Below are 27992 nucleotides of genomic sequence, written 5' to 3' on the forward strand. Positions count from 1 at the left end.
CTCCTGAGGACACGTCAAGGTGCTGATGTCAACCACCCATAGGCAGCTGTGTAGCTCTTTTCTCTCACCCGTAAAGCTAAATTAGGCTGCTGTCCAAACACAGCTTGAGAATATGGCCAAAGGTATGGCCCTTGATTGCTAAAACCCAATCCATTGCAAGAAACTCTTTTCAAGTGGGGAAGCAACATTAAAAAACACCACTACTCATGGAAGCTACAGCTGCTTCCAACAAACAACATGTAGAAAACACCAGCAGGGAGACTCTTCAAGTATCTACTAGTTTCCAGTGGAAAGGCCATCAAGTTCCCCGTGTTCACCAGATGGATATCAACATCTGACACGTGTTGGAAGACATCCATATCAACTCCACCAGCCTGAACTGTAAGTAGCCGAAAATAAAGCCAGACAGGACATCTGTGATGTGGTGCCGTCCGATCATGACACGAGAAAAGCCCACGCAGAGGGCCCAGAGGACCAGCAGGATCCGGAGCGGGATGGCTAAGACCAGGTGGTTGAGGAAGAACTTGGAGAGCATGGCCGCCCGGCTGGCGTGCCCAGCTGGGAACGCATAGGTGTCCATGGTCAGGTAGTCCAATAAGCCAGGGGTGATGTCGTACGGACCCTTCCGCTTGGCCAGCTTCTGCAGACCAGCCACAATCATGATGTCCAGGAGCAGGGCTACAGAATGAGAGACAAGAGAAAGGTCAGAGGTGCAGCAGAGCCAAAGGCAACTTTCAAAGTAGAACACTCAAGGATTGTCACTGTTTTTAGGTAAAGACTGGGGTTCATTTCCACCCATGTGTCCACGATTCAGCTGCATGCAGCCTCCCATCCTCTGATCACAACCCAAATGTTAATTAACCCTCCCATGGAGAAGGCAAGTATCATTACTACCATCTTTTTTGGGAGAAACCCAAACTGCAGAGGCCTGGGGAGGGAAAGAGCAACTGGTGAAGCTAAAATTAACAGTCTTTTGGCCCTGAAACCACCAGACTGGTTGTCCCTGTTCCTGTCCTCCCTCTCCCTTAGCTGAGGTGTTGAACACCCCACAAGCCATTTCTTGCTTCTACTTTCCTCCTTCTTCCTGTTGCTTTCTCCCTACAAGTCACCTCATGCACTCCCTTCCCTGCACAAACACAGTTTGGGGGTAACACATCCCCCGGCCTGAGCAAATCCAGGCTTGTGGCAGCAGAGGGACCATCCCTGCAGCTACACATCTTGGCACTAAATCACCTTTCTCTAACTGCTCTCGGAGCAAAACTCATCAGCACTTGCCTTCATCATCCTCCTCTTCACCCCACCTCCTTTGTCCCAGCCGACTGGTACTGTCGTTTCTATTTCCTAGCATTGATTTTAGTTTTCTTTAATCCACTCATCTGCTTTTCCCCAGCCCTCCTAATTAGCCAGAGTGCTGATTTCAGCTCCTCGCAGCGATGACAAGGAAATATAGACCATCATGAGCACAGCCTGCTCCTTCAGCAGGAATGCGAGCGGCCAGTCGCCTGCTTCCTCTCCCCTGATAAAAACTGTTCCTTGAGAGCTGACAAGGTTTCAGGAGGATGGATGGGAGTGCGGCGATGGCAGGGGATGGGAAATGAGGTGGCACATTGGAGGCAGGCAGCTCCTCCTGGCAGGAGCTGTCACGGCAGCTCTGCTTGCCTGCCTCCCGCAGCGTGCAACCCCTGCACAGCCAGCCTCCGGCACTGCTTTGGGATGGAGATGGGGTTTATCCTGGCCAAATTCTCTCCTTATGGAAGGGCTATTCTTCTTATCTGCAGGGTATGTTGCATGGGGAAGGGGGACAGCAGGAACTCCTTGGTCCTCCTGCAAACCAGGTCCTGCCCAAGCCACTCCTGGGCTCTCAGAGCTGTGGAGGGGAGATGGAGCAGGGGAAAAGGTCTTGATAGTGTAGATAGATAGAAAAGCTCCTTGATAGTGTCAATGGCAGCACAGGCCACAGTGGGACTCTAAGTTAAACACAATGAGAAGCAGAAGGTGGACATGAAGGAAAGGTTTATAGATGGTGTCTGAATCAAGGTGTGAGGCTGCAGGTGCAAGGTGGCTGGTCACACCACCAGTCCTGTAGCTGTAGCAACGGGCTTAGGAGGACAAGGACAGACAGGACACTGAGCCTGCCTGATGTGATGGGCAGAGAGAAGGGGGAGGTCTGCAGCCGATGGAGGGGGACCCCGGCACAGAGTGGATCTCTGTATTTGATGGTTTGCTGATATGTTATTAAGGGGTTGGCTGGGAGGGGAATGGGAGGGAGGAATTTCAAACCCAGGCTGGAGCAGCCACTTTTGGGGGTTTCCTGTTAAAGCTGAATGCTGTCAGCATTGATGGTAACGAAGTGCTGAAGCTAGCCAGCAGTATTGCTGTGTCCGGACAGCCATGCGGCTCTGCTGATGCTGGGCTTCCTAAATCACCTTGAGCCCAGCTCCTCACCCCAGCAAGGTGACCCTTCCAGAGCCTCGATGCAGCTTTGTGCTTCAGCTCACCAGCTGCATTGCTCATTGGTCCTATCTCACCTGGACAAGAACTGGGTGAGAACTGACGCCTTGGGATGCAAACTCAGGAGCCCAGGCGCACACATTCATCTCAGAGAAACGATGCACCAGCTCTGCCAAGAGAAGAAGCTGCTCCTGCTGAAGTCAGCAGCTTATTGCATTGCTGAGGAGCCCAGCCAGGGCTCAGGAAGTACCCTAAAGTACCCAGTGTCTCCTCCATGGTGTACAATACACCTGCTACAGACCATTCCCTGTCAAATCTGCCTGTAGATCAGTAGCAAAAATGTGCTTTACTGATGGGTGGTGTTTGCCAATATCAGTCAGTATTTTGCACTTACAAGATTCTTTTATGGGCAATGGGGATGTCAGGCAACCTGACAGATGCAGGCATGTGTGCATGGAGGTGTTCAGGGCATAGAGAACATGCCAAAGAGCTGGTTTAATAGTCCTTTCATTCAGCAGGTGACTAAAATGGGCCTTCAGTACTGCTAGGTTTGGTTTTCATCAAATGATGCACAGAAAGCAAAAAGCCTCCTTTGTTCACATTTCAAGATCTGAAGGCATGACAGCATTACAACTGGGGTTAATCTGCTGTTGAAATTAAACCCCCCCCCAAGATCCCTCTGTCTGGTGCTTTCTCTGCCACTTCCCCTTGCACTTTCTGTTCCTTCCACCCAGTTCCATGAAACAACTGATTTATGGAGCAGCCCCAGCAGCCTGCCCTGCCCCATCCCCTAAGGTACCAGGGGTCCCAGTGCCCTCACCCAGCTCTGGGGCTCAGCAGAACCTCTGTGCCCCTGCCCACTGCTGCTGCACTGCAAAGGTTAATCAGCACACAGCACTGCAGGAACAGATACTCAGCAGCCCCAGCCTGGGCCCTATTCCCTTGCAATTCCTTGACCTACATACCCGCTTGGACTTCAGCTCACTTGCTTTTGCCCCTTAATGCAAACCAAATCCTCCCTCCTCATCCATTATGGGGTTAACTTTCTTATGGGCATCCTTAGTGATGAGTCCAGCTGCAGGTGGGTATCTCTGGTGCCTACTGGCTACTGCTTGCATCCAAAGACCCTTAATCTTGCGCCTCCCAGAGCAGCCACCTGCAAAGCAGCATCATCACCTTCGGTCTGCCCTTTCTCTGTCCCTAACATGGGAAGAGATGTGCAAATCCTTCAGTGACCCGACTAAAGGCTGGAAGAAATACAGCCTGGGGAGGGACTGCAGAAGGGAGCCTGCAGCTGATTTACCAGCCTGCACTTGCGTAATGCTGCTCTCTGGAGACAGGCAGACGGGGCTGTCGGAGCGCAGCAGGGATGGCAGCGTGCCTCCTGACCGAGGTGAGCAAAGGAGCAAGAAATCTTCATTTAAAGTGATTTTTTCATCATGCCCATTCCCCAGATCCATGCAGCACTGGATTTAAAACAGGCAGCATTGGATATAAACTCCAAGTAGCGCTGGGTATAAAAGAGCAAAGGAAGGATTAGCTCTTGCCCATCACTCCTTTCACATTCTTCTGAAAATGACCCAGAATTTCCCTTTTGACCTGCTGTCAAAGGGAAACAATACTTCCAGATTTCCCCTGCAAAACCATCACAAAAAGCTCTATTAACACCAAAAAGTTCCTTAAAGCACAAAACCAAAGAGCAAGTCCTGTCTGCCTGCGACAATTTTAGCATCAGAGATCACCTTGGTATGTAAATAGCCAACATCTGGCATCAGATGCACAGCAAATGAGCTGAAAGTGAGCCCCCTGGGCAGACGTTTTATATCTAATAATAAGAAAAGGAAAACAATTATCTGCCTTGCTCCTGCCACCAAACCTTGGGAGCCCATTAAGAGCAGAGAGGCAAGCCCTGTGCAGGCAGGGCACAAGGACAAACCCGAAGCATTGTCACAGCAGAACCAAGCCAAACCCCAAAGCTCAGATTTATGAAAAGCTGAACCCGTTGGATGTCCCCTGTCACCATTAGGTCCTTTTTGTCCCATAAGGTCCTTTCTGTCCCAGCTGAGGATGAGGATGGAGCGAGAACCCTTGGGGGCATCCATTCCCTGCCGCTGGTTGGAGCCAGGCAGTGTCTCCAGGGACAGAGGAAGATTCCAGCTGAGATGTTTATATAAACATGCAGTCACAGCTGAAAAACACCCTGGGTGCAGTGATGGGGGCAGAGAGGGAAAAAGGAGAAAGCCAAAAAAGCCCTTGGCTTCATCTGCTCCTGCAGCCGTGATTCATGTGACTCCATGCACATAGGGCTGCTTGGATGAGACAGAGCCCAGTCTGTGAGAATGGATCAGAAACAGTCACAAGCTGGACTATGAGCTGTGGAGAGAGGAAAAGGTGGGGGTAAATGCCCAGGAACAAATAGCAAACCCATCCTGTGAGCTCAGGAGCAACCAAGGGCATTGAACACCCCATCTGCCCACCCCCAGCACTGTTTTAAAGCAGAGACAACTTGGTGATAACTCATTGCCTGTGCTTCAGAACCTGCAGCCTGCTCCAACCCGGCTTCCTCTGTGCTACACCAACACCACTGAGATGGCACATGCTCCCCACTACAGCTGGCTTTGAAGGTGCTCTATTCCCAGATCAGCCACTCAGGACTGAACCCTGGACAAATGTCACCATTCTCAGAAAACAGGGATTTTTTGCTGCACAATTAGAATTCATAATAATGAATTCATTCATTATTATTATTATAATGAATTCATTCATTTTTATTATAATAATGAATTCATAATAATGAACACTGCCTCCTTCTTGGAAAGTTCCTGCTTCTGAACTTCCCAAATCTCCTGCAGGCATTAGGCTCCCTGACCTGGAAAAAGAGCTGTTTGTAGCCTTGACTACTTGATATTAATGTTAGAGGGAGGTTTCAAAAGCATCTCCAGCCCCTCTCCGGTGGAGTTGGTGGGAGCTGGAAGAGATCCACTCCTCTGGAGGTGAACTCCTCTGCTCCATTTTCTTCCCCAAATGTGGTACTATTGGGTGTAAGAGCTGAGAAAAGGCACAGATGGCAGGACACGCTGAAGAACCAATGAATCAGATGCTGGAGCATTTTGGTGGGAGGTTATTTTTTGGCTGAACAAGCAGCAGCATGGGATAAGTGGCCACAGGGAAGTGAAGAATAATGGTGGAAAGCTGCATTGTACAATTAATAGTGAAAAAACCCAACCAGCAACTAAAAATAGAGCTGCTATATCCCAGATGATTAGAAACAGCCCTGAGTGCAAACACAGGCTGCCTGGAGTTCCCCCCTTGGAAATACTGTGCCTTTGGGAGCTGGGTAATTTGCACCTCAGCATCATTGACTGAAGGGGGGCTGCACAGCTTGGGGATGAGACAGTGAGTGCAGCGAAAAGGGCTTGTGCTGGTGAGGAACATGATCTGAGCACCCCCAGGATGGCTCAGCTGCATCCCAGAAGGGTTCTGACAGCTTGAAATGTCCCTGAATGCTATGGCAGCAGTGCAGGGAACGTCAGCACATCCCAGAACCACACGCTGCAACACACAAGCACTGGTGGAGGAAGGAAAATGCGTTGCGTTGGTGACCACCAGCACGTTGCATCCCATAGAAGCTGGACTCCTCCCTTGGCCTCAGTGCTGCTCGGGTTGTATGTCCACCCTGCTGCCTTCAGCAAGGCAAACAGGCCAAAACCCCAATTTGGGCTTGCCCTGGGTTCAGGATGCTGTGGTACTCAGAGGGTCTCCAGCCATCACACCTTGCAGTGTGTTAGACCCAGGTCAGGTACGTCTCCAGCATCCCTGTATATCGGAAATGGAGAGTGAGACCAGAACTGTGCTCTGGGCGAAAACACGGAGATTGCTTCCAAGGGAAAAGAGAAGAGACAGTTCATCTGATTCCCCTCTCTCATCCTGCTCCAATCCCATAGCAGGATACCCCATGGGCTCTCCCTGCCCTTGCTCCTCCCAGAGACTCACCTCGCTGCCCAGCACTCCTCCACCTTCCTCTTCCCAGCCATTGCTCCTGTCAGGTCGCATTAGAGACAAACACACTCACCCATTTCCTGGGATCTCCCTTTGAGCCAGAGCCTGGCTCAGCTTCTCCTGCTGGGCTGGCTCTGCCTGAGTGAAACAGCTACAGTCCCCTTTTTGCTCCAGGCAGGGGCAATGGGAAGCCGTTCCCAGAGTGACAGACATAAGGATGACTCATTTCCCATGTTTATTCCCCCTCTTCCCATTCAACAACCCTCGCACTTCTTTCTCTCTCACTCTGCATTCAGGCTGTGGAACATTTTGCCTGCTCACTCTGTGTGAGGGTTGGATTTCAGCTTGCTGCAGCTTCCCCAAGGGCTGCACGCTGATGGCTGCAGGGCTTGCAGCATCCTCAGCACCAAGCAGGCAGCCAGGAGCTGAGCCCCTTGACACTGCCTGGTACCCAGGGGCTGATCAGACCATGGGTTAGATAAAGACCCTATGCATGTCCCTGGGAATAGCCCCATGTCTGCTCCAGCCACAGACAGATCGGTCCCAGTCTGTCACTGACTGTCCTTCATCTGAAGGGACACTGCAGACTTACGAGCCTGCCCTGCAGTGAACAGTATATATTTGCTATAGAGGAAGCAGGCAGGGAAGGAGAGGGAAGGGGGGCAGGGAAGCCGGGAGAGCTGTGCATCACTTGCTGTTCAGGGATGCCTGAGCTCAGCAGCCTTGAGAGGATGAAGGGTGAGGATGGCACCACCAAAGAACAGATAACTGCTGTATCTGGGCAGGACAACTCGAGGCAGATTAGCAGCCTGATGTGATGAAGAGGAATATTTAATGCCAGGCTGGACCTGTGTCTAGATGCTGGATGCAGAGAGTGGGCATCTGTGTCCTTCCCTCTGCCTGGCCATAGTTTAGTCATATAGGGTTACCTGACATGTAAGCTGGGCAGATGTGCTGCAAACTTGCTGAGGTCCCAGTGGACACTGGACAGGGGCTGGACCTCCTCCTTGGGCTGGGTTTTACAAGGAGGGATGGTTCACAGAGGACACCGGCTCCCCTTCCCTGCCGAAGCATCATCTGCCCTGCTTAGCTCAGGAAATCCTGAGCCTCACAGGGGGAAAACTAAAGGGGAGCAAACAGACACATCTGGCCTCAGACCACCTCTGGGGCTCTCAGCTTAGCAAGCTCTGCTGTGTACAGGCTGATCCATCTGCAGTGCAACTCCCCAGCCTCTAGGCTGGGTCTGGGCTGCCAAGCCCTGAAGCTCGACAGGATGAACTTGTCTGTGCTGCCTGGGCACTTAATCTACTCAGTGACCTTTAGCAGCAACGGGCTTTACTATCTGTGTTTTCACCACATGGCCTCCAGTGACAATACCTGAAGCACCTCTGTATTGTTAGAGCAGGGTCAGCAGGGGCTCAAGGGGCCTGGAGAAGGCATTTCTTGCTGTCTTTCCTTTCTTTCCTGCCAATCTGGTCTTGTTTGGAAGCTACTGGGGTAGGACTGCAGAGTCCTGGACATATATATGTATTTATAAATATATATATATTTGAACATGAATACATATACGGCTTCGAATAAAGTCTGCAGGGAACCATGCCTCAGAATATCATGGCTTGGTTCCCAGGCAGACTAAAGCTAGGTCGGTATTCAGGGAGAAGGCTGAAGAGAGCAAGAACTGCCTCCTCACTGACCTTCAGGAGAGGAGAAGTGACCATGGGCTCCCCTTCTTTCCCCCTCCTGTGTCATTCGCTCATGGTGCTATGTCCATACCCTACAGCACTGCTTTACTTGATAGCAATAAATGCTTAGTGACAGCACCAAAGAGCCAACCCGCCCCTTGGAAGAGGGATGCGGAGCCAGCTGGTGATGGTGGAGGCCCAGGACCTGTGTCACTGACAATAGGCAAAGAGAAGACCAGAGCTTTCTCTTCTCCAAATCCAAATGCCTATTTCAGAAAGCTGTGAGCAAAGCAGAACCAGTTAATGGCTGGTATTTCAAACTGAGCATGAATATGTATTTTATATGTGAGGGTTAACTAAGCAGATACCTTCTGCCAGCAAAGGCACAAGGCTGGAGTGCAGATAACTGAATGAGGTGGTTATTTGGCTCTAAACACAATAGATGGACTTCACTGGAATGACCACTTTGGATAGATGACCATATTCCATCAGAGCAAGAAGGTGCCTGGACCTGGAAAGATCATCATTCTAACAAGATCAGTCTGTTCAGCTTAATAAATAGGAGGTGAAGAAATGACTTGAGCACTATCCAAAATATTGAAAGGCAGAAGAGATGCTGGCTAAAAGAGCTATTCAGCTGGAGAGGCGAGGGTATGCAGATGCAATGAAGGGAAGAGTCAAACTGAAAGGAAGGCTCTTGTGAGCATCTCTACCACTGCAGTAATACAGAAACAGTTCTGGTAAGTTCACCCTCACTTGTAATTGTACATCAGATTGAGTGTTTGGGTTTTTCCCCATAACAAATTGAACAGGAATAAATTAAGGGATGTGCTCCAGCCTGTATTTTGCCGTGGGTTAGATCGATGATCCAAATGTTCTTTACTGGCTTTACAGTCAATGAATCACTAAATTTGGATCCACATCCTCACCAGATGGATCAGAACCAGAAACTGAGGCACTGCTTCCCCCAGGGTTCAGTGGAGTTTCTGTCTGGTTCTGAAGCAGGTTGGGAATTTTAGTGCAAGCTTTACATCTGTTTTCCCCCTGAAAGACCAATTGTAAGGTTCAAATGATTTTCTGAGCACCTCAGTTTTCATGAAAACCTTGTGATTGCAGAGAAAAGCTTGAAAAGTCCTGAAAGTTCCAATTTGAATCATTCATTCAAATAAAATGAACTCTAAAAGTGGGGGTTTCCTGATTTCCTCGGTTTGGCTGAGGGGTGCAGACTTTCTTCCTGACTCTTCAACAGCCAGGGCTGGCAATCCTGATAGAGTCTTCCTGAAAGCACATTCTGGCAGAGGGATTTTGTACAGTGGGCACAGATATCTGATTCCTTCCATCTTTTCAGCAACAACTCGTGAACGAGCTCCTCTGGCTGTTTGGCATTTGCTGGGAGAGATGACAATGAGAATCGATAGATTCCATCACAGATGGCAAACACGGAGGGAAAACATTGCTTTGGGGTTGCTGATCAACATCTGCAGTCGGGATGGATGGAGCATCCCGGCGTCAGACCCTCTCACCCAAAATGCTACCACATGTGTTGGCAAGAGCTCCTCAGGCGCAAGTGCCCCCCCTCCATCTGCAGTGATGCTTCTGCCAGGTTCCCGGTCCCATTCCAGCAGTCTCCTGTCTCCTCGCCTTGAAAGCCTGATTGCACATCCTAAACAAGTGCTCTGTGATGGGCTGGCTCCCTGCCCAGAGACTGCATCAGAAATTCTGCTTGATGTATCAAACCCTCAGCACGCAGGGGGAAGGGAGGACAGACAGGGGAGGTGAGGAAGGGGCACCACCGACAGCACCGACTTCCCCTCTTCCCCAGAGACCAGGGAAGCACCAGGAGGTTCCCTTCCCTTTGGGCTGTCCCTACCCGGCAGGACTTTACAGCACATCCTGACGGATTTGAACCATAGGAAAACAGCAGCAGGAGGGACCAAAGATGCCGGATTGTGTCATGCCCTTCCTGCCTACACAAGACCCCACTTCTCATGGGCTCTGCCTGGGTCCACCAGCCCCACGCTCCACAGCCAGACTCCTTTCTCCATCAGCAATGCAGATATTACAGCATCAGCTACTCGGATACTCAGAGTTTCTGACTGCAATCTGGAATATCAAACCAAGGCCACACAGAGATGAGCTCTGTGGGGTGACACAAGTCCTGCAGAGGAAGCTCTGACAACAGAGGCTCAGGGTGCTTTGCTCAGTCCCACAAGTCAGTGCTGTCCACTTGGAGGGGAAAAAGGGCCAGTTTGGAGGCTGCTTTTTGGAGCTCTTGATGGAGCTGTCAAGTCACCACATTTGAGACCCAAGCAGTGGTGCATGGCTGAGCTCTCCCAATGACCACCTGATACTCGGTTTCTATGTGCCCCAGAGGTGGCTTCGCATTTGGCCTCCTCAGATGGCAACAGAAGGGTGAGAAAACCTTCCTTGTTTTTAAGCCAAAGGTGGCACTAGCGCTTTATAAGGACCCCAAATATTTTGGAGCCAAAGAGGTCAGTTTTCATGCTCCAAGACCATCAAAGGCTCTCAGGTCGAGACATCTGGACACTGTGCCGGTTGATGTTCGTCACCTCCTATTTCATCCTCGTGCCCTTTTAAATGGAGCTCCTCTCAGCGAGAGGCTGACCCAGCACACCGAGGAGCCCCTGGAAGAACTGCTGACATCAGCGGGCTCTGCATCACGCTGATGCTATTCTGGCTGCTTCCCTGCGATGGCCTCCCTTCACTAGATGTCACAGCACAAGGACGGTCTCTTTCAAAGGCAAGAGGGGAGAAAAGGCAGCTACCACTGTGCTTTGCAAGCCAGTTCAGTGCAATCTGCACCCTCTCCTAAAGGTGAACTTGTGAGAAAGAAAAGCTTGGGGCCATGTTGCAGAGCCCATATTGTGTCGCAATTGTCCCTTACCTGAGGCACCTCTGAAATACAAGGTCCCTATGCCTTCTCAAAAGGATCCCTGAGAAGAAAAGGCCTAAATCCAATGGGTTTTAATTTCTTTTACCAACCAAAAGTGGGAGATCCAATCGCTGGCTTTGGGAGATGGTGAAACACTCGGGTGGATCCCAGCCAGATGAGATAGCAGTTAGTCACAAGTTAAAACATGGTAACTGAGCACCATGCCAAAGGCAGAAGAGCAAGAAGAGCAAGGTCCTCAGATAGACATGGCCAGGGTGGTTTGGGGCCAGGATCTAAGGGAAATCATGCCTAGAGCTCAGCATGGTCACTAGTGGGACATTGGTCCACATGGGTGGAATGGGCCCTGCTCAACTGAGAAGGCAACTCCTTAAACACATCCCAACCTCCAGAAACAAGGACACCGACCACCACGCAAAGAAGGACTAGCAGGAAAGGCAGAGAGATCCCAGCCCATCTGCACAGCCTCTGGGTCAAATTAGCGCATAGAAATGGGACAGCAGCAAGAAAGGTCCTCAAGGGAAGGTAGAGGCAAGATCAAACTGCAGCAGGGAAGGAGACAGGACTCCATCACGTGGTGACTGAGATGTGAACCAGGGTCTGGGAACATCTTTTTCTCAAGGATATCTTCAGGAATCGATTCACATATCGAAGATTCAAATCTTTACATTTTTCCACCTATCAAACCACCAGTGCAGGTGACCCGAGATTAAATAAAGACATTGCTGCTGGTATACACCTGCACATCACAGACGTTTCCTTGATCTGACTGGACAAGCCTGTCCCATGCAGGACCGAGTATCTGCCCCTACTCCATGGGTGCCACCAGCTACCAGGATTCCTCCTTCCCTCTTGGACAACTACACCCATCACCCATGGTATCCGTGATCGAGCCAGCCAATACGTGCAGCATTCACCCTAAAGGTCACTCTCTGCTTCCCAACCACACCAGTGTCTGGGAGCAGCCAGAGGAGGAGTCCCATTGCCGCTGTCCCTTGTGACCAGCGCTGGGCTCTCCCAGTGGGGAGGGAGGTTTGCCACTCACCTAGCAGCAGGTTCATGAGGACCTCTTGGCCTGCCAGCGTGCTGCTCTTCACCAGGCAGATGAGTGTCCCCGCGATCCAGGGGATGCCGTGCCCCGTTATCCCCAGGAGGTTGATCATGGAGCGAGCACCACCCCAGGAGGAGGCTGTGTTGGCGCACACCCCCATCCTCTTGGAGATGCAGATATCGATGGCCAGCAGGGAGTTGAAGGCGATTCCCTTGAAGGAGGGGTTGAGCTGCATGCAGTCCTCTTCGGGCAGCTGCTGCGACTGCCTCCGCTCCTTGGGGTTGCTGTTCTGGGTACCAGCTCCTCCGGCCTGGCCGCTCTGCTTTCTGCCGGAGCCCCTGTTCTCCTGGTTCCCCTTCAAGGGCTGATTCAGGGAGAGGAACTCAGCCCTGTTGAGGACGTTGTTCCTGTCTCTTGCCCTGGACCGCGGCTGGGATGCTGGCATTGCAGTCTCTCTTTAACGCAACCTGCTCTGCAAACACCGGGAAGGAGAGAAATCCCTCTTCTCCCTGCAGGAAGCTTCCCCCACTCCCACCCTCACAAGCCGTGAATTTGGGAAGCTGCAAAGGTTCCCCTCTGTTGCAGTTGCCCCCAGCACAGGCTGCAGCTGTTAAATATAGAGTAAGGAATGCACATGGCTGTTTACTTCACAGGCCTAGCAAGCTTGGAAGGAGAATTAATGCCAGGCTTGGCAGCCACTCCAGTGCCAGGGAAAAAGGTTAAACAGCCAATAGATTGGAAGAAGAGGAGGGAAAAGTGTTGTGCCAAAGGTTGGTTGCTTCTGGCCTGGTCTATTTAAATCTTCCAATTGCTTATTCCCCTGGGCTGCAAGGGAAACTGGGAAATGTAGTTCTTTTAGGCATGGCAATTCACATTTCTATGTCAGAGAGAAGGAGCTGGAGGAGATCACAGCATCCCCCCTCGCCATGGCAGCTAGCACTGCTGCTATCATGGGCTGTGCAGCCTGGCTTTGCAAGCTCCAAGGCTGGGTGTTGATTAGGGGCTTCCCCACACGGATATCCTCTTGATTTATCTGTTGTGCAACATCTCCCCCCCTGCAAGGGCACACTAACCACCACCTTCCTCTCCCTGTATGGATACCTTTCAAGCATCACGAGCCCCGTCCTCCCTCCCTGCTCAGGGTGCACCCCTGCAGCATCTCCCATCACTCACCCCGTTCCTGGACCAAGGAGAAGCATCACCTGCCTCCTGATTGAAAGAGACACGGCACTGCAAAGGAATTCCCATTCTCCTGCCCCCAGTGCTGAGCGTGGCCTCAATACCGCACGCTTCTGCCGTGTCATCCAGCATCGCACATCCCATGCTGACAGCGGGTGACAGGCAGGTTACCTTCCCTGGGCAAGGAGCTGTCACGGCTCCACACAACCCACACGCCCGAGAAACATGATTATTCCTATGCACATAGGCTGGAAATCCCCCGTGGGCAGAGAAGTGGAGAAGATGAGTATTGCACCGAGGAGCTGAACAGGCACATCTCTTGATGACAGTGATGTTTGCCTACACGAACACCCAGTTGCAGAGGTATTTGTACAGGTAACCCAGGGAATCAGGCACCCAGGTATCTTTAACAGTCTTGTCCAAAATACAGCAGAGAGCTGAGGTGCTAAATGAGGGGTGGTTCTTGGCTTTCTAAGATAGTAAGAAAAAGTTGGCACTTTATTTGCACTTTTAATCCATAGCTCTTAAAACCCTCTATGAGAATTATGCATCCAGCCCTTGCCCATCTCACTGACAGACTGACCAGAGGTGAGAGCAATGCCTGGCCAGACAAGTGTCAGAGGTCCTCAGGAGCCCCTGGGTTTGCTCATATTTCCCTTTCCCAATGGAAAACCACATCAATTCATCTCTGAATCACACCCTCTAGGAAGTTACCCCTCATCTGTGAGGATGATTCCAGCTGGAGGAAGAGCTGGCCCCCTCCTCAGGCAGCCCATAAACCACAACCCCTCCAGCTCGGGTATCACTTGGCACTGTCACATCCCCGACACCCACCAGCTCCTGTCTGGTCACTGTCTGCTCAGCAGCATTCTCACGCTATCAGGGCAGTCAGCACCCTGTCCCTATCTGCCTGCCCTCATTCCGCTGCCCAGCTCCAAGGCATGTGGTGAATCTCAGCCCACCTGCCATGAGCCGAGGAGATAACCATCACCACTGCTTTAGCTTGGCTCCAGCCATCGCCTCCCTGCTGGATGGGTGCCCTATTTCTCCAGCTCCATGCAGGGCTGCTGCTGTGTGGGGCTCTTTGCAAACATCACAGGCACAGAAAGCCTACAGAAAGAGGGAGAATCATCCCTCCCTCCATCCAGCCCAGTGCCCAGGATGCTGAGCTACTACTGAGTATGTTCTTCAGGAGCTGTCACAGGGTAAAAAATACCTTGAAAGCCCGGGGAGTTAATTTAATCTGGTGCCTGTCTCTTCTGCTCATGCTGATATAAGGGAATTTCCCTGCCTTACACACAGAGCTGCCCCAGCCTCTCTGTGAGAGTCCAGCATCACAGCCCAGCACGAGTCCCCAGCAGGAAGGGGATGGAGGAGGAAGGGTCGCATGGGATGGACACAGCGCCAGCAAACCCCTGTCAAAAGGACAGTGGGAAAGGAAAGCAATTTGGTCTCTCCTGCAGCAGGGTGGGCTGTCAGCACCAGATCCAGCTGGAGAAACAGAGCTCGGGAGGGAAACCTCCCCAGTCCCTGCACTGGGGCCATGATGGGCACGGTCCTGCTGCTCTGCTCACAACACAGCCACAAAACCCAGGGTTTATAAATATCCCTGCTAAGCTTGTAGAGAGGCTTCCTGCTCCAGCAGGGCTATTCCAGGCCTGACACCCGATCCACGTGGATCACCTGGGAGAATGCCCGGGCGGACAAATCCACATGGACAAATCTGGTGTGCTCCATGCACCCAGCTCGCTCAGCCTCACTGTGCTCCTGCCTCCCTGTCACCCTGCAGTGCCCTGTGCTGCAGTCCTGGGGTGCTCACCACAATTCCCCATGGATGGCTGCAGATGGGGTGGGATGGGAGGGACAGCAACATCCCCTTTCTCTGTGATTCACTGGCAGTGTTGGTGCATCCCAGCCTTCAGCAGTACCTGGCCAAGAAGCAGAGCTTGCAGCCAAAGTGCTTGCAATCAAACCCGTGGTGTTCCTGGGTGGGATTGTTCTGGGGGTGAAAAAGAGAGCTTGGCCAAAGTGAAATGCAATATTCTGCAGTGTGTATGGCACAGGCAGCAGATCCAGCCAGGCCCATCAGCACAGCACAGCGTAGCCTCCAGTGGGCTGCTCGTATCTGTTGCTGATCAGATGGTGAAGAGCAGACCCTGCCTTTCCATAAACCAGGAAAACATGCTGGAAGGACATGGAGGTGCAGTGCTGTGGGTAATAACAGCAGGAATGGAGCACGGCCATGCTACAGTGATACATGGGCAGATTCATCAAACGAGGAGCAGAAGGAAACACAACACAGCATCACCAGACACTCCTAATTCATGTTTATCGCAGCTTGGCCTCACGTCTCCAACCATTCCATCAGTGAGCACCATGCTCTCAGGCACAGGAGTGGCTCAGCACAGGGCTCAATGCAGCCACACTCATCACTCCTAACAGCGTAATGGGGACGGGCACAACTGAAATGCAGAGAAAACTCCATCTGCAGTTAAAAAGCTGATTTAATTAGAATGAGACAATGCAATTTCCTCGTTGACCAGAACACCAGAGACAGCCAAGTTGAAGCAAAACCTGGCTGAAGCTTCATGAGACTGGAGGTGCCGAAGACGCAGTTTCACCAGATTCATGATGCTCTGAGAAAGTGTGACAAGCTTGTTTGAAAAGTGTGAAAGAGTCTTGGAAATGTCAAAAGATATCAACACCTTCTGGAGGCTGCTGAAGCAACTGGATATTGCACTTGGAGATGCTCATTTCATTCTTTCTTGTACGACGTGACGGTAAGTTGCTTGTAACTTGAGTGTGTTCTTGGGTCTTGTAGCTGTTGCGGGGCTAGTGACAGTAATTGTGCACTTCATTGGGAAGTTTGAAGGAAATACTTGGCCAAACCTTTGAGAAATGCACAGAAGAAAAGCAATAGATGGGATGTTTCCCACCCGCTGCGGTGGAAAAGAGCAAATCTGCCTTCCCTCGTCCCATGGCATTTGCTTGTCAGGATCACCCAGTAGCTCCGGTCTCTCCTTCCCACCGGAGGGCAGACAGCAAGTGCACAGTGCGGGAGAATGCCAGGCACAGCGTGAGCTCATTGAGCCTGTTGAGGGTGGGAAGGACTAATACCAGTGTCTAAAGGGACCTACAAGAAAGCTGGAGAGGGGCTTTGGAAAAGAGCCTGTAGTGACAGGACAAGGGGAATGGCTTGAACCTGCCAGAGGGGAGGTTGAGATGAGCTCTTAGGCAGAAGCTCTTCCCTGTGAGGGTGCTGAGGCGCTGGCCCAGGGTGCCCAGAGAAGCTGTGGCTGCCCCATCCCTGGCAGTGTTCAAGGCCAGGTTGGACACAGGGGCTTGGAGCAAGCTCCTCTAGTGGAAGGGGTCCCTGCCCATGGCAGGGGTTGGAACTGCATGAGCTTTATGGTCCCTTCCAACCCAAACCATTCCTGATTCTATGTGTCTATAAATAAAAGACATTTACTCCACTCTGCTCTGCTGTACCACACTGCAGGCATCACTGGCAAAGGGGTTTTTACTCTTGGTTCCCCAGGTTTCCTATGTAGAAACATGTCACAAAGGACACAATAATAATAACAAACACGCACCCTGAGTTCTGCATCACCCTCAATGCACAGCAGCTATTACCAAAAAGCTGGACATGCACACCCCTCTCCTGGTGCTCAGCTCTTGCCATTGGGATCCTCAGCAGCATTACTCCTGAAATTATCCATTACAGAAGTTTACAACTTTCCCACAGGCCGCCGCTGCCTTGGGTGGCTCCTAAGTCTCTATTCCAGCTACTCCTCAGTCCCTGTGCTGCTATGGAGAGCTCTGCCTTTCTGGCTGCTTGAAACCCAGTCCATCAACCCAGGGCTACAGGTTTTGCACAGAAGGAGACCACCCCTTTCCCAAATCTACCACCCAAGCTCCAGCTGGGAGAGGGAACTCTTAAGCTGAAAACCCAAGAGCAAATACACCGAGGAAAAGGAAAGGGAAGGGAAGGAGTGGGGGGGAGACATGTCTAACCAAAACTACATTACCCACAATCCACGGAGATATGAGAGGAAATGCTGCTTTTTGCAAAGGAGGTTTAGCTTCAACAGCTGCAGTTTAAAAGCGAAATACAGGGGGAGGGATGGGACTGGGCGAAGGAGGGAGGACGGGCGGGCAGGGAGCGGAGCGGGCTCGGGGCCGCTGTCATGCGGCGGTCCCAGCCCGGGCGGCCGGCGGGGCGCGCCGGGGGGCTCGGAGCAGCAACGGGCGAGTTTCGGCAAAGTTTGACCCCGTTGCCTTTCTGATCCTGCGGCTGCGACCGGAGCGGGAGCCCTCCCCGACCCCCCCTTAGCTCCACCGGCGAGGCTGAGCGCGGGGCCGGCGCCGTCCCCGTATGCATGAATGTATTGCGAGAGAGGAAGCTCGCCGCAGCCAGGAGGCGGAGGCACCGATCCTGCTCCTCTCACCTCCCCGGGCATCTAGCAAAGAGGCGAAGGGAGGAAAAAAAAGAGCGAGAGAAGGAGCCTCCCCCCTACCCCCCCCCCCCCACCTCCGCCCGCCGCACCGCACCTCCGCGCAGCGCAGGGAGCGCGGAGCCCGGTGCGGAGCGCGGCGCGGAGCGCGGCGGCCGGGGCTCGGCGCTGCTCCCGCCGCCGCGGGATGCTGTGACCGCCCCGCGGGGCCCACGCGTGTGTGCGGGGCAGCCCATGAGCCCTGCAGGCTGAGCCGCAGCCCGCTCGCCCGGCAGCAGCAGCGGGAGGAGGAGGAGGAAGGTCGGACACCCCTGCGGAGACACGGTCGCCGAGGAGGAGGAGGAGGAGGAAGGGGAGCCGCGGGGCCGGCGCCCCCCGGGCCGGTGCGTGGCGGCAGGATGTCACGGGCGGTGGTTCCGCGGTGCTGAGCGCGGCCCCGCTGCGGGAGCGAGACCCCCGGTCAGTCCGTGCGGCTCCGGCTATTTCTAAGGAAAGAGCATAATAATTAATAATAATAATACTAATAATCCCCAAAGCAGCGCTGGCGGAGGAGCCTCCAACAACCGGAGCTTTGGCTACTTCGTGCATTTTCCACCCGTCGTTTCTTTCGGGTTTATTATTGTGATTTTTGTGCGAAAGGAAGTTCTGAACAACTGCAAGTCAGGAAGTGGAAATCCACACCGGGTGTGACAAGCTGGGGCTAAAAACTATTTCATTATTTATATAGATGTGTCTATCAACATTCTGCTTTTCATCCAAAGAATAAAGGGAAATACCGGCTAGTTCTATGTTTGACGGTGAATGACAGACCGCATCTGAGGAAAGGAAGGACTAAATATATCAGCTAAGAACACCACTGTTATTTATTGAACTCAAGAGCCCTTTTTTTTTTTAACCCAAAGACTGTTTGAGTGATATATTTAATGGGTCATTAAAAGGGGAAAACGATTTTAAAGGCCCTTTTTGCTTCTGAAGTGCAGCTAGCCCCAAAATTGCAGTACTTGTAAGACAGATACTCAAATTAAGGCTTTATGTGATGAATTTTCTATCCTATGGATATCAGTTTTGAGATTACAAACCAAGCAGATCTGTAATTGATCTAGCACCAGATAATTTCAATGCCTAATATTCCCCAGGATTGCTGGAGTACCCTAGGAGCTGCGTTGGACTGTACTCGGGGTATGCCATGGGCTGTATTCAGAGTATTAGCTGCAAATCCAAAGTTTTCCGGGAAAGTATTTCAGTGATTGAAGTCAAAGCCTCCATTGATCCTATTCCCACCAGCATCGACGAGTCCTCCAGCGTGGTCCTGCGCTACCGGACCCCTCATTTCCGAGCCTCTGCACAAGTGTTGGTGCCCCCTATTCCCAAGAAGGAGACCTGGATCGTGGGCTGGATCCAGGCTTGCAGCCACATGGAATTTTACAATCACTACGGGGAGCAGGGAATGTAAGTATTTCCACGAGCACATGCGGGTGCGTTTGCCTAGCGGGAAGGACCAGGGCCTGGGTGGAAGTACTGGATTAAGCTGAAAATTCTAATGCAGTTGGTTTGATTTTAAAACCCAGCTCTTCTGAAACTTAACAGGGCTTTATCCTATGTTTAAAATACAGGAGAGCTTGTCCCTGCCCTTTAAAAGGAGTGGGTGTTCTTCCCGTCTAATGGAAATGTGCCCAAGCCATAACCAAAACCCACTTGTTCTGATAGGAGCCCAAAAGCAGTCCTGCATTTCCCAACAGCTTTTGAGCAGCACTGGAGATCCTGGAAGCCCAGATCAGCCCTGGTACCACAGGCAGCCCTGTTTTGATACATGTTTTACACAAGGGGTCCCCCTGACTGCCAGCTCCTCTCATCTGCATCCCTCTCCATCCCTCCCAGGGTTAATCTGCTCCCTGAGAAGCCCGAGGGCTTCAAGGGCTGACACTTGTGGCACGTTGCTGGCCCCAGCGGGCACTGCTGCTTCTGCAGTGGGCCACCACTGGGGGCTCGGTGGCCCAACAGCTTTGGGAACACATTTAACATCAGGGGATGGATCCTGCTTGCTTTGCCTATGGCAGCAGGCAGCCTACAGGGACGGAACAAGATGGATTTAACCCACTGAGAGTTAAAGCCTTTGCAGGGTGAAAATTTCACATTACCCGCTTTTTGGGTAATGTAAGAGGGGAAAGATAGATATACATGTAAGATAGGGGGAAGTGAGGGGCTGTTTGGCACAGGAAAACCACCCTGTTACTGGTCAGAGAGTAAGAATAACACAGGAACGAGTCAAATGAAAATGTCACTTCCCCACTGAGAAAAGTCACCTCCTCCCCAGTCCTCCGCCAGTTTGATCACCAAACGCTGGTGCAGGATTTGGCTCGTAGTTAGAGCAGCAACAGCACCTGATGTCCAGATGCCTGCACAGCCCAGCAGTTCTGCAGCGCACGGTGCTGGCAGCGCTGGGTGCAGCAGAGATCTGTCTGTCCAGCCACGGGGATGAGCTCGACCGCAGAGCCTGGGGCTGGCAGATGGTTTGGGGGCTGGAGGTGCTGATGCTGCCCAGTCTCAGGGGCAAGGGAGGAAGGATGGGAAGGTCAGATCCTATGGAACTCTCCAATCTGCTCATCCGGGTGCCTGGTGTTAGGGGGATGCTGGCTCAGCTCCTCAAGGGTCATTCTGTGTGGCTTAAAAGATGGTCAATGAGGAGGGCTGAGGGAACACGGGGTAGGGCTGCAGGGCAGGATAGGCTGACTTAACACAGTGCCTCCCTGCCATCAACCTGAACATCTGCACGCACATCCTGGCCCTTCTTCCCTCCCTCTTGCCTGTAAGCTCAGATAAGGACATGGGTTCAGCATCCCAGACATAAAGTGCATACATGTTGTGAGATGTGGACCAGAGCGAAAAGCAAGTGAGGAGCAGCTGTGACAGTGGCCCCCCCACTTTTGTCCCCATGTCTCCTCTCTGCTCAAGCATAGAGTGCCTTGAGAAGCAAACTGGCACCTGGCAAACACCACCACTGAGGCTCAGAGAGGGAGCAGAGCAGCTCAGCTTGATTTTAAAAGTACTTACAGCAGGCCTGAAATCTGTAGGCTTTTTGGCTCCGACACCATCCTTAGCAAGGACAATTTGTTGCTCAGATGTTCCAAATTCCGGGCCTTTGGGATTTGCATGTGTAATTCTCAGGCTCATTTAGAAATCCTGTCTTCAGCGACCAGCTGCAAAGGAAAACAGAGAAGTCCACTGTATATAAATACAGCTCACTTCCACTGAAACAAGGAGGACTGGGCAGAGCTGCACTGCCAGCACTGCTGTGTCCTTCTATTTCCCTGCACCTGAGTTTGCCTGTGTTTGGAATGAGGGTTTGGTACAGTCTTCCCCTGCTGGAATGCTTTGAGACCGAGGAAAAGTTGTATCTACAGGCTGAGTGCTGTAAACAGGTAGTCAGAATTAAACACTGACACTATGTCAGGGAGTTATTAGCTAGAAAATCATGGAAACAAGGATTTTTCCCTAGGAGGTTCATTGACTTTTAACTGATACAGAAAAAGGAGTTACCCAAAGATAAGCAGGAATTGGCCTGCTCCTCCACTCTCTTTCTATAGACCTGTCACCATCTGAAAGCTATAAATAAAGGCGTTTGGGAGGAAAGGCTTCTTTCAATGCCGTTGACACATGCTCTTGGAAGACCTTTACAGAGAGAGGGACAGGACACAAACCTATCTGAAAGATGGGCAAAGCCTTTAGCCGGTGTAACTCAATGTAATCTCACTGACCTCCACAGAGCTACATTGATTTATGCCAGCAGAGTATTTGTCCCAACTTTCCATGATGGAGAAAGGCTGCTGCAACACACATATCTTTGATCACTGGGGTGACAAGCAAACAGAAAACACCAAATCATCAAAAATCAGCTGGAGCATCAGTGCTTACAGCAGGCTTTGGGTTAATTTGTCACTTCCATGCTCCAAAGTTGTTAGCTGTGTATAAGCTGGCCATTATGTTGAGGACAGAAACAGCTGAGAAATAGTGGAGCAGATGGAGCGGTGCCTGTATAGGGATGTTAGTTACAGAGGGGATAATTCAGACACTTTTAAAATGGCACTGGCCATTTGGGGCTAAACGCAGTGATTTTGGGTATAAAGGAAAACAATTAAAGCTTAGATGACACATAAACGCTGGCATTATTTTACATATAAGTCAGTAGGTGCTGCTGGGAATGTGAAAACCTCCAGCATGAGGATGTGGAAGTGCTCTCTGACCCCACTTCCCTGCAGAGCTGGGGCAATCTCCTGGCTGCTGTTGCTGCTCCACCGAGCAGGATTTTACCCTGTTCCTTAGGGAAGGATGCTGCTGTGCAGTGGGAAGCATCAGGATCAGGCCTGTGTGGGAGCAGCTGGATGGGGTCCCCCCTGGGATCTTCCCCATGGGTGCTGGTTCCCCGTCGTGCAGCACTTGGTGGGACCCGCGTTAGTGGCTGAGTGATGCCAGAACAGCATTATCCAGCCTCATTTCTTCATCTCCATGGAGATGTGCAAGAAGCGGTGCAGATGGAGATATGCAAAACAGAGAGAGAAATAAATTGGAGTTTGCATATGATCAGCACAGAATCTGGAGAAGTTTCAGGTGGATATTTCTCCCTGATGGGGCAGCTTGCAGCATTACATCATCGCTTTACCTACCCCGCATCTCTCTTGTGACATTAAATCTTCTATGCCCTGCAGCAGAGGCACAATGAACTCAAGAAATCAACTTGTCAAGAGAATAAACCCCCAGTCCCCAGAAGGGGAAACACGATCAAAACCAGATTGACCACAGGATTAAAATAAGGTTATTCTTTCCCTGGGAAGCAAAGGGAGGTCAGTTCACAGTGGGAATTTACCCTCTGGGGGTTTAGAGGAAAAGGCTTTGCTGCTCTTACCTGTGCTGTAGGCATACAGTTTAACACAGGCAAATAGGCTGTCCGGCCTGATTTAAGCCTGCTCAGCTAAAGCTGCAGGAATCTGTCCCTTTCTCTTAATGCCAGCATTCTGCTGGTGTTACTCCCTGAACCAGCATGCAGCAAACATCACTGCCGGTTCACCAGCAGGAACACGCAGCTGGAGAATGGGGGGGAAGAGGGACCACAGCAGCGTGACTCCGACAACAGGGGAACAACATCTTGAATTTCCTTCCTGTTCTTTGCTGTAACCGTGGCTCGAATCTCTCGATGTGCTGAAGTAGGCGAGACAGGCGCTGGAAAGGGCAATGTAAAATCAAGCAGTTCCGACTGTCAGCTTCTCTTTCTTTCAGCACAGGCGCAGGGGAGGGAGGGAGGCAGGAGCAGGGATGTGAAATACTCGAGACGGCTTTTCACTGCACCCACACACCCTGCACCGGTACCTGCCCCGAGCACAGCCTGCATCCGAGATCGGCTTCTCTTATCTAGGGAGCTGGTGGAGGGGGTATGGGAAAGCACGAGGTTATGCAAGTCCATCTGGCCTGTGACTAATTAGGAGCTGGCTTTAAGGAATTGGTGCTGGTAGTGCCTGATGCCTGTCGTAAAAGGTTAACTGAATGTCCTCGTGTCACTGCGGGATGCACCGGGCTGGAGGCTGCTCTGCTTGGATTTGCTGTCACTGCACAGGCCACTGCAGTGATGGCTCCGGTTTGTGCTTTGGGGCTTGGGGTAAGCTGGGGGCTTCATTTCATGTGACAGAATAGGAAGAAGTGTGTCTGAATGAGGACTAGGAGGCTAAAACCTACATAAAGCTGCTTGGCTGTCAGCAGAAGAGCTATGGTTGTGCCACAAGAAGTAGCTCAAAGTTCCTTCTGATACGAAAAAGCCATTTGTTAATAGGGATTTGTTAGCATCCAGTCTCTGGTGGTGCCCATCCTGATTCTGAAGGTTTCAGAAGAGGCAGGAACAAGCCTGTCAGCATTACAAGCCGGAACCTACTGATTTTGGAGCTGATCAGCCACGGTGAATCCACGAAACCAGATAGGTTGGTTTCTTTTCATGCCTCTTCCCTGCTATTGTCAGCAAAGTGTTTACTGGGCACTTTCTGGTCTTTTCTTGGCTCGACACCACCGCAGAACGATGCTGATGCAGCCAAGGATCATTCCACAGCGTTCTGTCCAAAACCATCCAAAAAGCCAATTGTTGGCATATTATTTAACACGGACATGCTATGCAAGCAAAGGCTACCAACCTGGCCAGCATGCAGGCTTTGCTGTAGCAGCAGGCGAGGGCCAACCACGACCAGCAGCAACCATCTGGTTTCACTCCAGTCATGGGATCATCATAAGGCCTCGTTTTTCTTCTCATGACTAAGCTGTGCAGACAGAGCCTCATGGTTTTGAAACCCCAGGGTTAACCACACTCGTTAGAATTAAGCACAGGGTGCTCCATGAGGAAACGCAGCCCAGTTTCTCCTTCCCCATTCCTGCCAATGCCTTTTCCTAAGCAGGCTGCGCTTCTGAGCCTGAGCGCAGCCGTGCTGCTCCACAACACGCTCAGCTTTGCACTGAGGTTCTGCAGGCTCTGAGGGCAGCATCCTGCCTTCAGCAACCTCTCCATGCCCTGACACAGCTCCACTTCTTGTTCTCAAACCCTGGGCAAATGCTGACAAGGTCCTGCAGCGACCTGCTCTAGTGGAAGGTCTCCCTGCCCATGGCAGGAGGTTGGAACTGGATGAGCTTTAAGGTCTGTTCCAATCCAGTCCAGTCTGTGATTCTGTACTGGTCTGGGGGTCAGATACATGTAGGGACAAGCAGGTCTTAGTTGCCCTGCACTTTTAGAGCATCCTCTGCCTGATTCTGCTGCCATTTGCCCACCAGCCTCTGACCCAAGTAGGCTGGAGCAGCCCGGGAGGGTTGTCAGCCTCTTGCAGCATCTCAGGTCCCAGTCTGGTGCTGTGGTACCCGCAGAGATGCTGCAGCTGCACCTTAGCACCATGCCCGTCAGGGTGAACCTCTGGGAAATCATCACATCTCATCCCCAGGTGACAGCCAAGCCGGGTCCTGGCCACTGAATGGAAAGTAATCCTAAACCATCTGCTGAAAGGGAGAGAAAGAGCCCCCAGATGGTGTTTCAGAGCCTGGCTGTGCGGTGGGGAGGAGGTGGGGGCTGCAGACACGACCTCTGCTCATCTGCCTGCTGGGGGCTGCGTTCATCCAGCATCCCTAGAGCTTTCCCTGAAGAGCATGGGGGATGGCGAGCGAGGATGACTGGTTTAGAGAGCAGAGCGCATCAACGTCTCTGCAGCGATGGGGGTCCTGGCAGGGCTGCTCAGGGATCTCCTTTTGGCTGCCTTCACTACACATTTTCTTCCAGGGAAAGGACTCCCTCTGCCTGCTGGCCATGGGCTCGGGAGGGGAGGATTTGCTGCAGCTGCTGTGCCAGAGCTGACAGCAGCCCCTAAATCTGTGCGCGGAGATGTTGCGCTTGCATAACCCTGGTCCTGCTGCTTGGAGCATCCCTGCATCCCTGCTGCACAGCCTGTGTCCTGCCTTGCCCTTAATCTCCCAGGCCATATCCGACCTGCAAACCAGCCACCTCCTGCACACGGCGGCCCTTTGCCCAATGCCTGCCGTAGCACAGGGGGGATTTTTAACTAGGACCCCCCCCTGCTCAGGTGAAAAGAGAAATGAGATCTTTAAATCCCCTGCAGTATCTTCTAGCTCCAGCCAGGCATTTACAGCCAACTGCTGAACGATCCAGTGGCTCCAAACACGGAGGCACTTCACGGTCATTAACTAATTAACAGAACAGCCTTGTGAGACTGTCACATTAGTCCTGGCCAGAGCAGAGGAGCAGCTCGTCCAGCGCTGGGTTAGAGCTGGCTGGGTCCCATATGAGCCCCCTGCCTGCTTGCGCCCACTTCAGCCCCTGCTTCAGCCAAAGGGCTATTTTAAGCTGCAACACTGGGCTTAATAAGGGCTTGGACAGTTACTATGCTGAGCCTGAGCACATGTCCTTGGTCTCCCTCCCAAGATAAACTATGTCCCATTATGTAGGGGGCCACAGGGCTTGGGGGCCTGCGATACAGCCTCATATCCCAGCCCCATGGTGGATTGAGTGCAAATGCCAGGCTGGGAGCTGCTGCCACACAGCCCCTTCTGCCACTTCAGCACCTCTGGATGCTGGGAGGGCTGATCTGTAAGCAAGAAGAAGTACATCAGAGCCATGTCTACCAGCCTGGTTCATACAAGAATGTCCTTAAAATACCTGGTGCATGCTCTGTGGTTATACCATCACTCTGCATGTACCTAACCCTGTGTCTGAGGCATTTACAGCAGTTTGCTTCTATTGGCAAATCTCATCTTAATTAAATTGGAAGTTAATAAAGAAACCCAACCCCAGTTGTGCGCTGCAAGGTGACAGAGGCAGTTTTCACTCCCTTGCTTGCTCTGAAGCCCGACCTTTCTGCCTGCTCGCGAGTGCAGCGCCCAGCGACCGGCTCAGGCAGTTTTACAAGCTGGCTGACCTCAGTTTCTCTGATTACTGTAATAGCATCCCCAGCCTGGGGTGCAGCCTTTGAACTGGGTCCTTCCTAGGGCTGGGGAAGGATGGGTTACACGGGCAGCGCCAGGCAGGCAGCAGGGAGAGACAGCGGCTTATCCAGGGACTGAACGGGAAGCACGGAACAGGGCAGTGGGAAGCTTTATGGTCCAGAAGAGTCCTTAATCTTACTTCCATCACTTGGGCCTTTTGTCACCTCACCCCAGGGCCAGCTCTGATCCTGCCTGCTCTTCTGCTGACACCGGAGATACTGTGCTATTGAGAGAAGGCAGTTCAGCCCCGAGCCCTGCTCTCACTGGTGAATACAGTGCTGGGGTGAGTCCTTGTGTTCAGACAGCCAAGGACCTGCAAGGAGATACCTGCAGCACTGGGTTATCTGCAGCACTGGAGCACTTACCCTTTGCAGCCTTACACAGACACCAACGCAGCTGGAATCACTTCAGGCTGCCTTCGGTTCCTGCAGGGAAAACTTTATCCCTGCTTGATGCTTGCTCCTCAGTGGTGTTTAATGGCAGGACAGACTTCCATGATCAGTCCTGGAAACGTGCGGGCAGTGTTAATGGCAGGGATGGGGCCTTTTCAGCAGGATGCTGTGAAAGGCACAAATTCCAGTAAAAGATAAAGGGGGGGGGATGCATTCACAACCCCTTCCTTGAAGCCTGGCATGTTTCTAATCTAATTAATTAATGCATTATCCATAATTTGCTGTTGATTATGGCAGGTCAAGTTGGGAGCTTCCGGATCTACTGGACGGTAAAATCCAGGCCATCAGTGACTCAGATGGAGTGAACTATCCCTGGTACGGGAACACGACAGAAACCTGCACCATCGTGGGTCCCACAAAGAAGGAGTCCAAGTTCAACATCAGCATGAACGACAACTTCTACCCGAGCGTGACGTGGGCAGTGCCCGTCAGCGAGAGCAACGTGGCCAAACTCACAAGCATTCACCGGGATCAAAGCTTCACCACTTGGCTGGTTGCAACCAACACGGCTACCAACGAGATGGTGACCTTGCAGACTATCAAATGGCGCATGAGGCTGGGCATCGAGGTGAACCCCAGCAGGCCCTTGGGGCAGCGTGCCAAGCTGCAGGAGCCCTCTGCTCAAGAGCAGCCCCAGGTCCTTAGCAAGAATGAGCCAATACCACCCAGTGCCCTTGTCAAACCCAATGCCAATGATGCTCAGGTACTCATGTGGAGGCCAAAGGACGGGCAGCCGCTCGTGGTGATACCTCCCAAACATCGGTAATAACAAACCTGGCGTCCCGGCACCTAAAGGGAGAAAAAGAGAAACGAACCAACGAACCCGAAAAGCAAAACAATCACTTAGGTATTAGAATACACACGTAGAATCTGAGCAAAATCAAGAATGCACTTTTTCTTCATTCAACAAATGCAACCATTCTACCTTCTCCCATTGGGACGGATTTCACTGTGCTAAAGCTAAAGAGGAGACCTTTGATCGGGGTCTGTCTCATCACTGGATTCCTAAGGGAAGAAACTAACACTGATGTCTACCCCTAGAGCTGGTTTTTTTTCTTCCCTACTTTAGTTACTGTTTGAACTTCAGTCTCATTAGCTTGTCCAGACTGCCCCGAACAATAAGGACATTTTAGTTGGGATTTTAAAAGGGTTTTTTTCCTTTTATCTTTTTTCCATTTTGGTTGAGAACAAAACAAGTTCCTGGAGCAAAAAAGTTGATTATTTAAGATAGGGATTATGGTTATTTTTTTTAAGCTATCAGGTTCTGAGTTGCAAATCCAAGTCATGCGGCCTTATGTA

The 27992-nt window shown here is 51.8% G+C and overlaps 2 protein-coding genes across 2 annotated transcripts; one reads left to right on the plus strand and one right to left on the minus strand.

Annotated features, from left to right (window-relative positions):
- Positions 1 to 313: 313 nt before the first annotated feature.
- PLPP7 (phospholipid phosphatase 7 (inactive)) lies at positions 314 to 13371 on the minus strand (the record flags this gene model as incomplete). Its single annotated transcript, XM_080630763.1, has 3 exons — positions 13268 to 13371; positions 12089 to 12549; positions 314 to 678 (listed from the first exon to the last, which is right to left on the minus strand). The coding sequence occupies exons 1-3, from the start codon at positions 13291 to 13293 to the stop codon at positions 314 to 316; spliced, it is 852 nt and encodes a 283-aa protein (XP_080486889.1). The 5' UTR covers positions 13294 to 13371.
- Positions 13372 to 18845: 5474 nt separating this feature from the next.
- Positions 18846 to 27459, plus strand: FAM78A (family with sequence similarity 78 member A; the record flags this gene model as incomplete). Its single annotated transcript, XM_080630470.1, is given in 3 exon segments — positions 18846 to 18890; positions 18896 to 19176; positions 26931 to 27459. Coding segments are annotated over 3 exon segments (855 nt in total).
- Between the last annotated feature and the right edge of the window lie 533 nt (positions 27460 to 27992).

The sequence above is a fragment of the Psittacula echo genome (assembly GCF_963264785.1).
Source record: "Psittacula echo genome assembly, chromosome: 16".
In the NCBI taxonomy this organism is placed as follows: Eukaryota; Metazoa; Chordata; class Aves; order Psittaciformes; family Psittacidae; genus Psittacula; species Psittacula echo.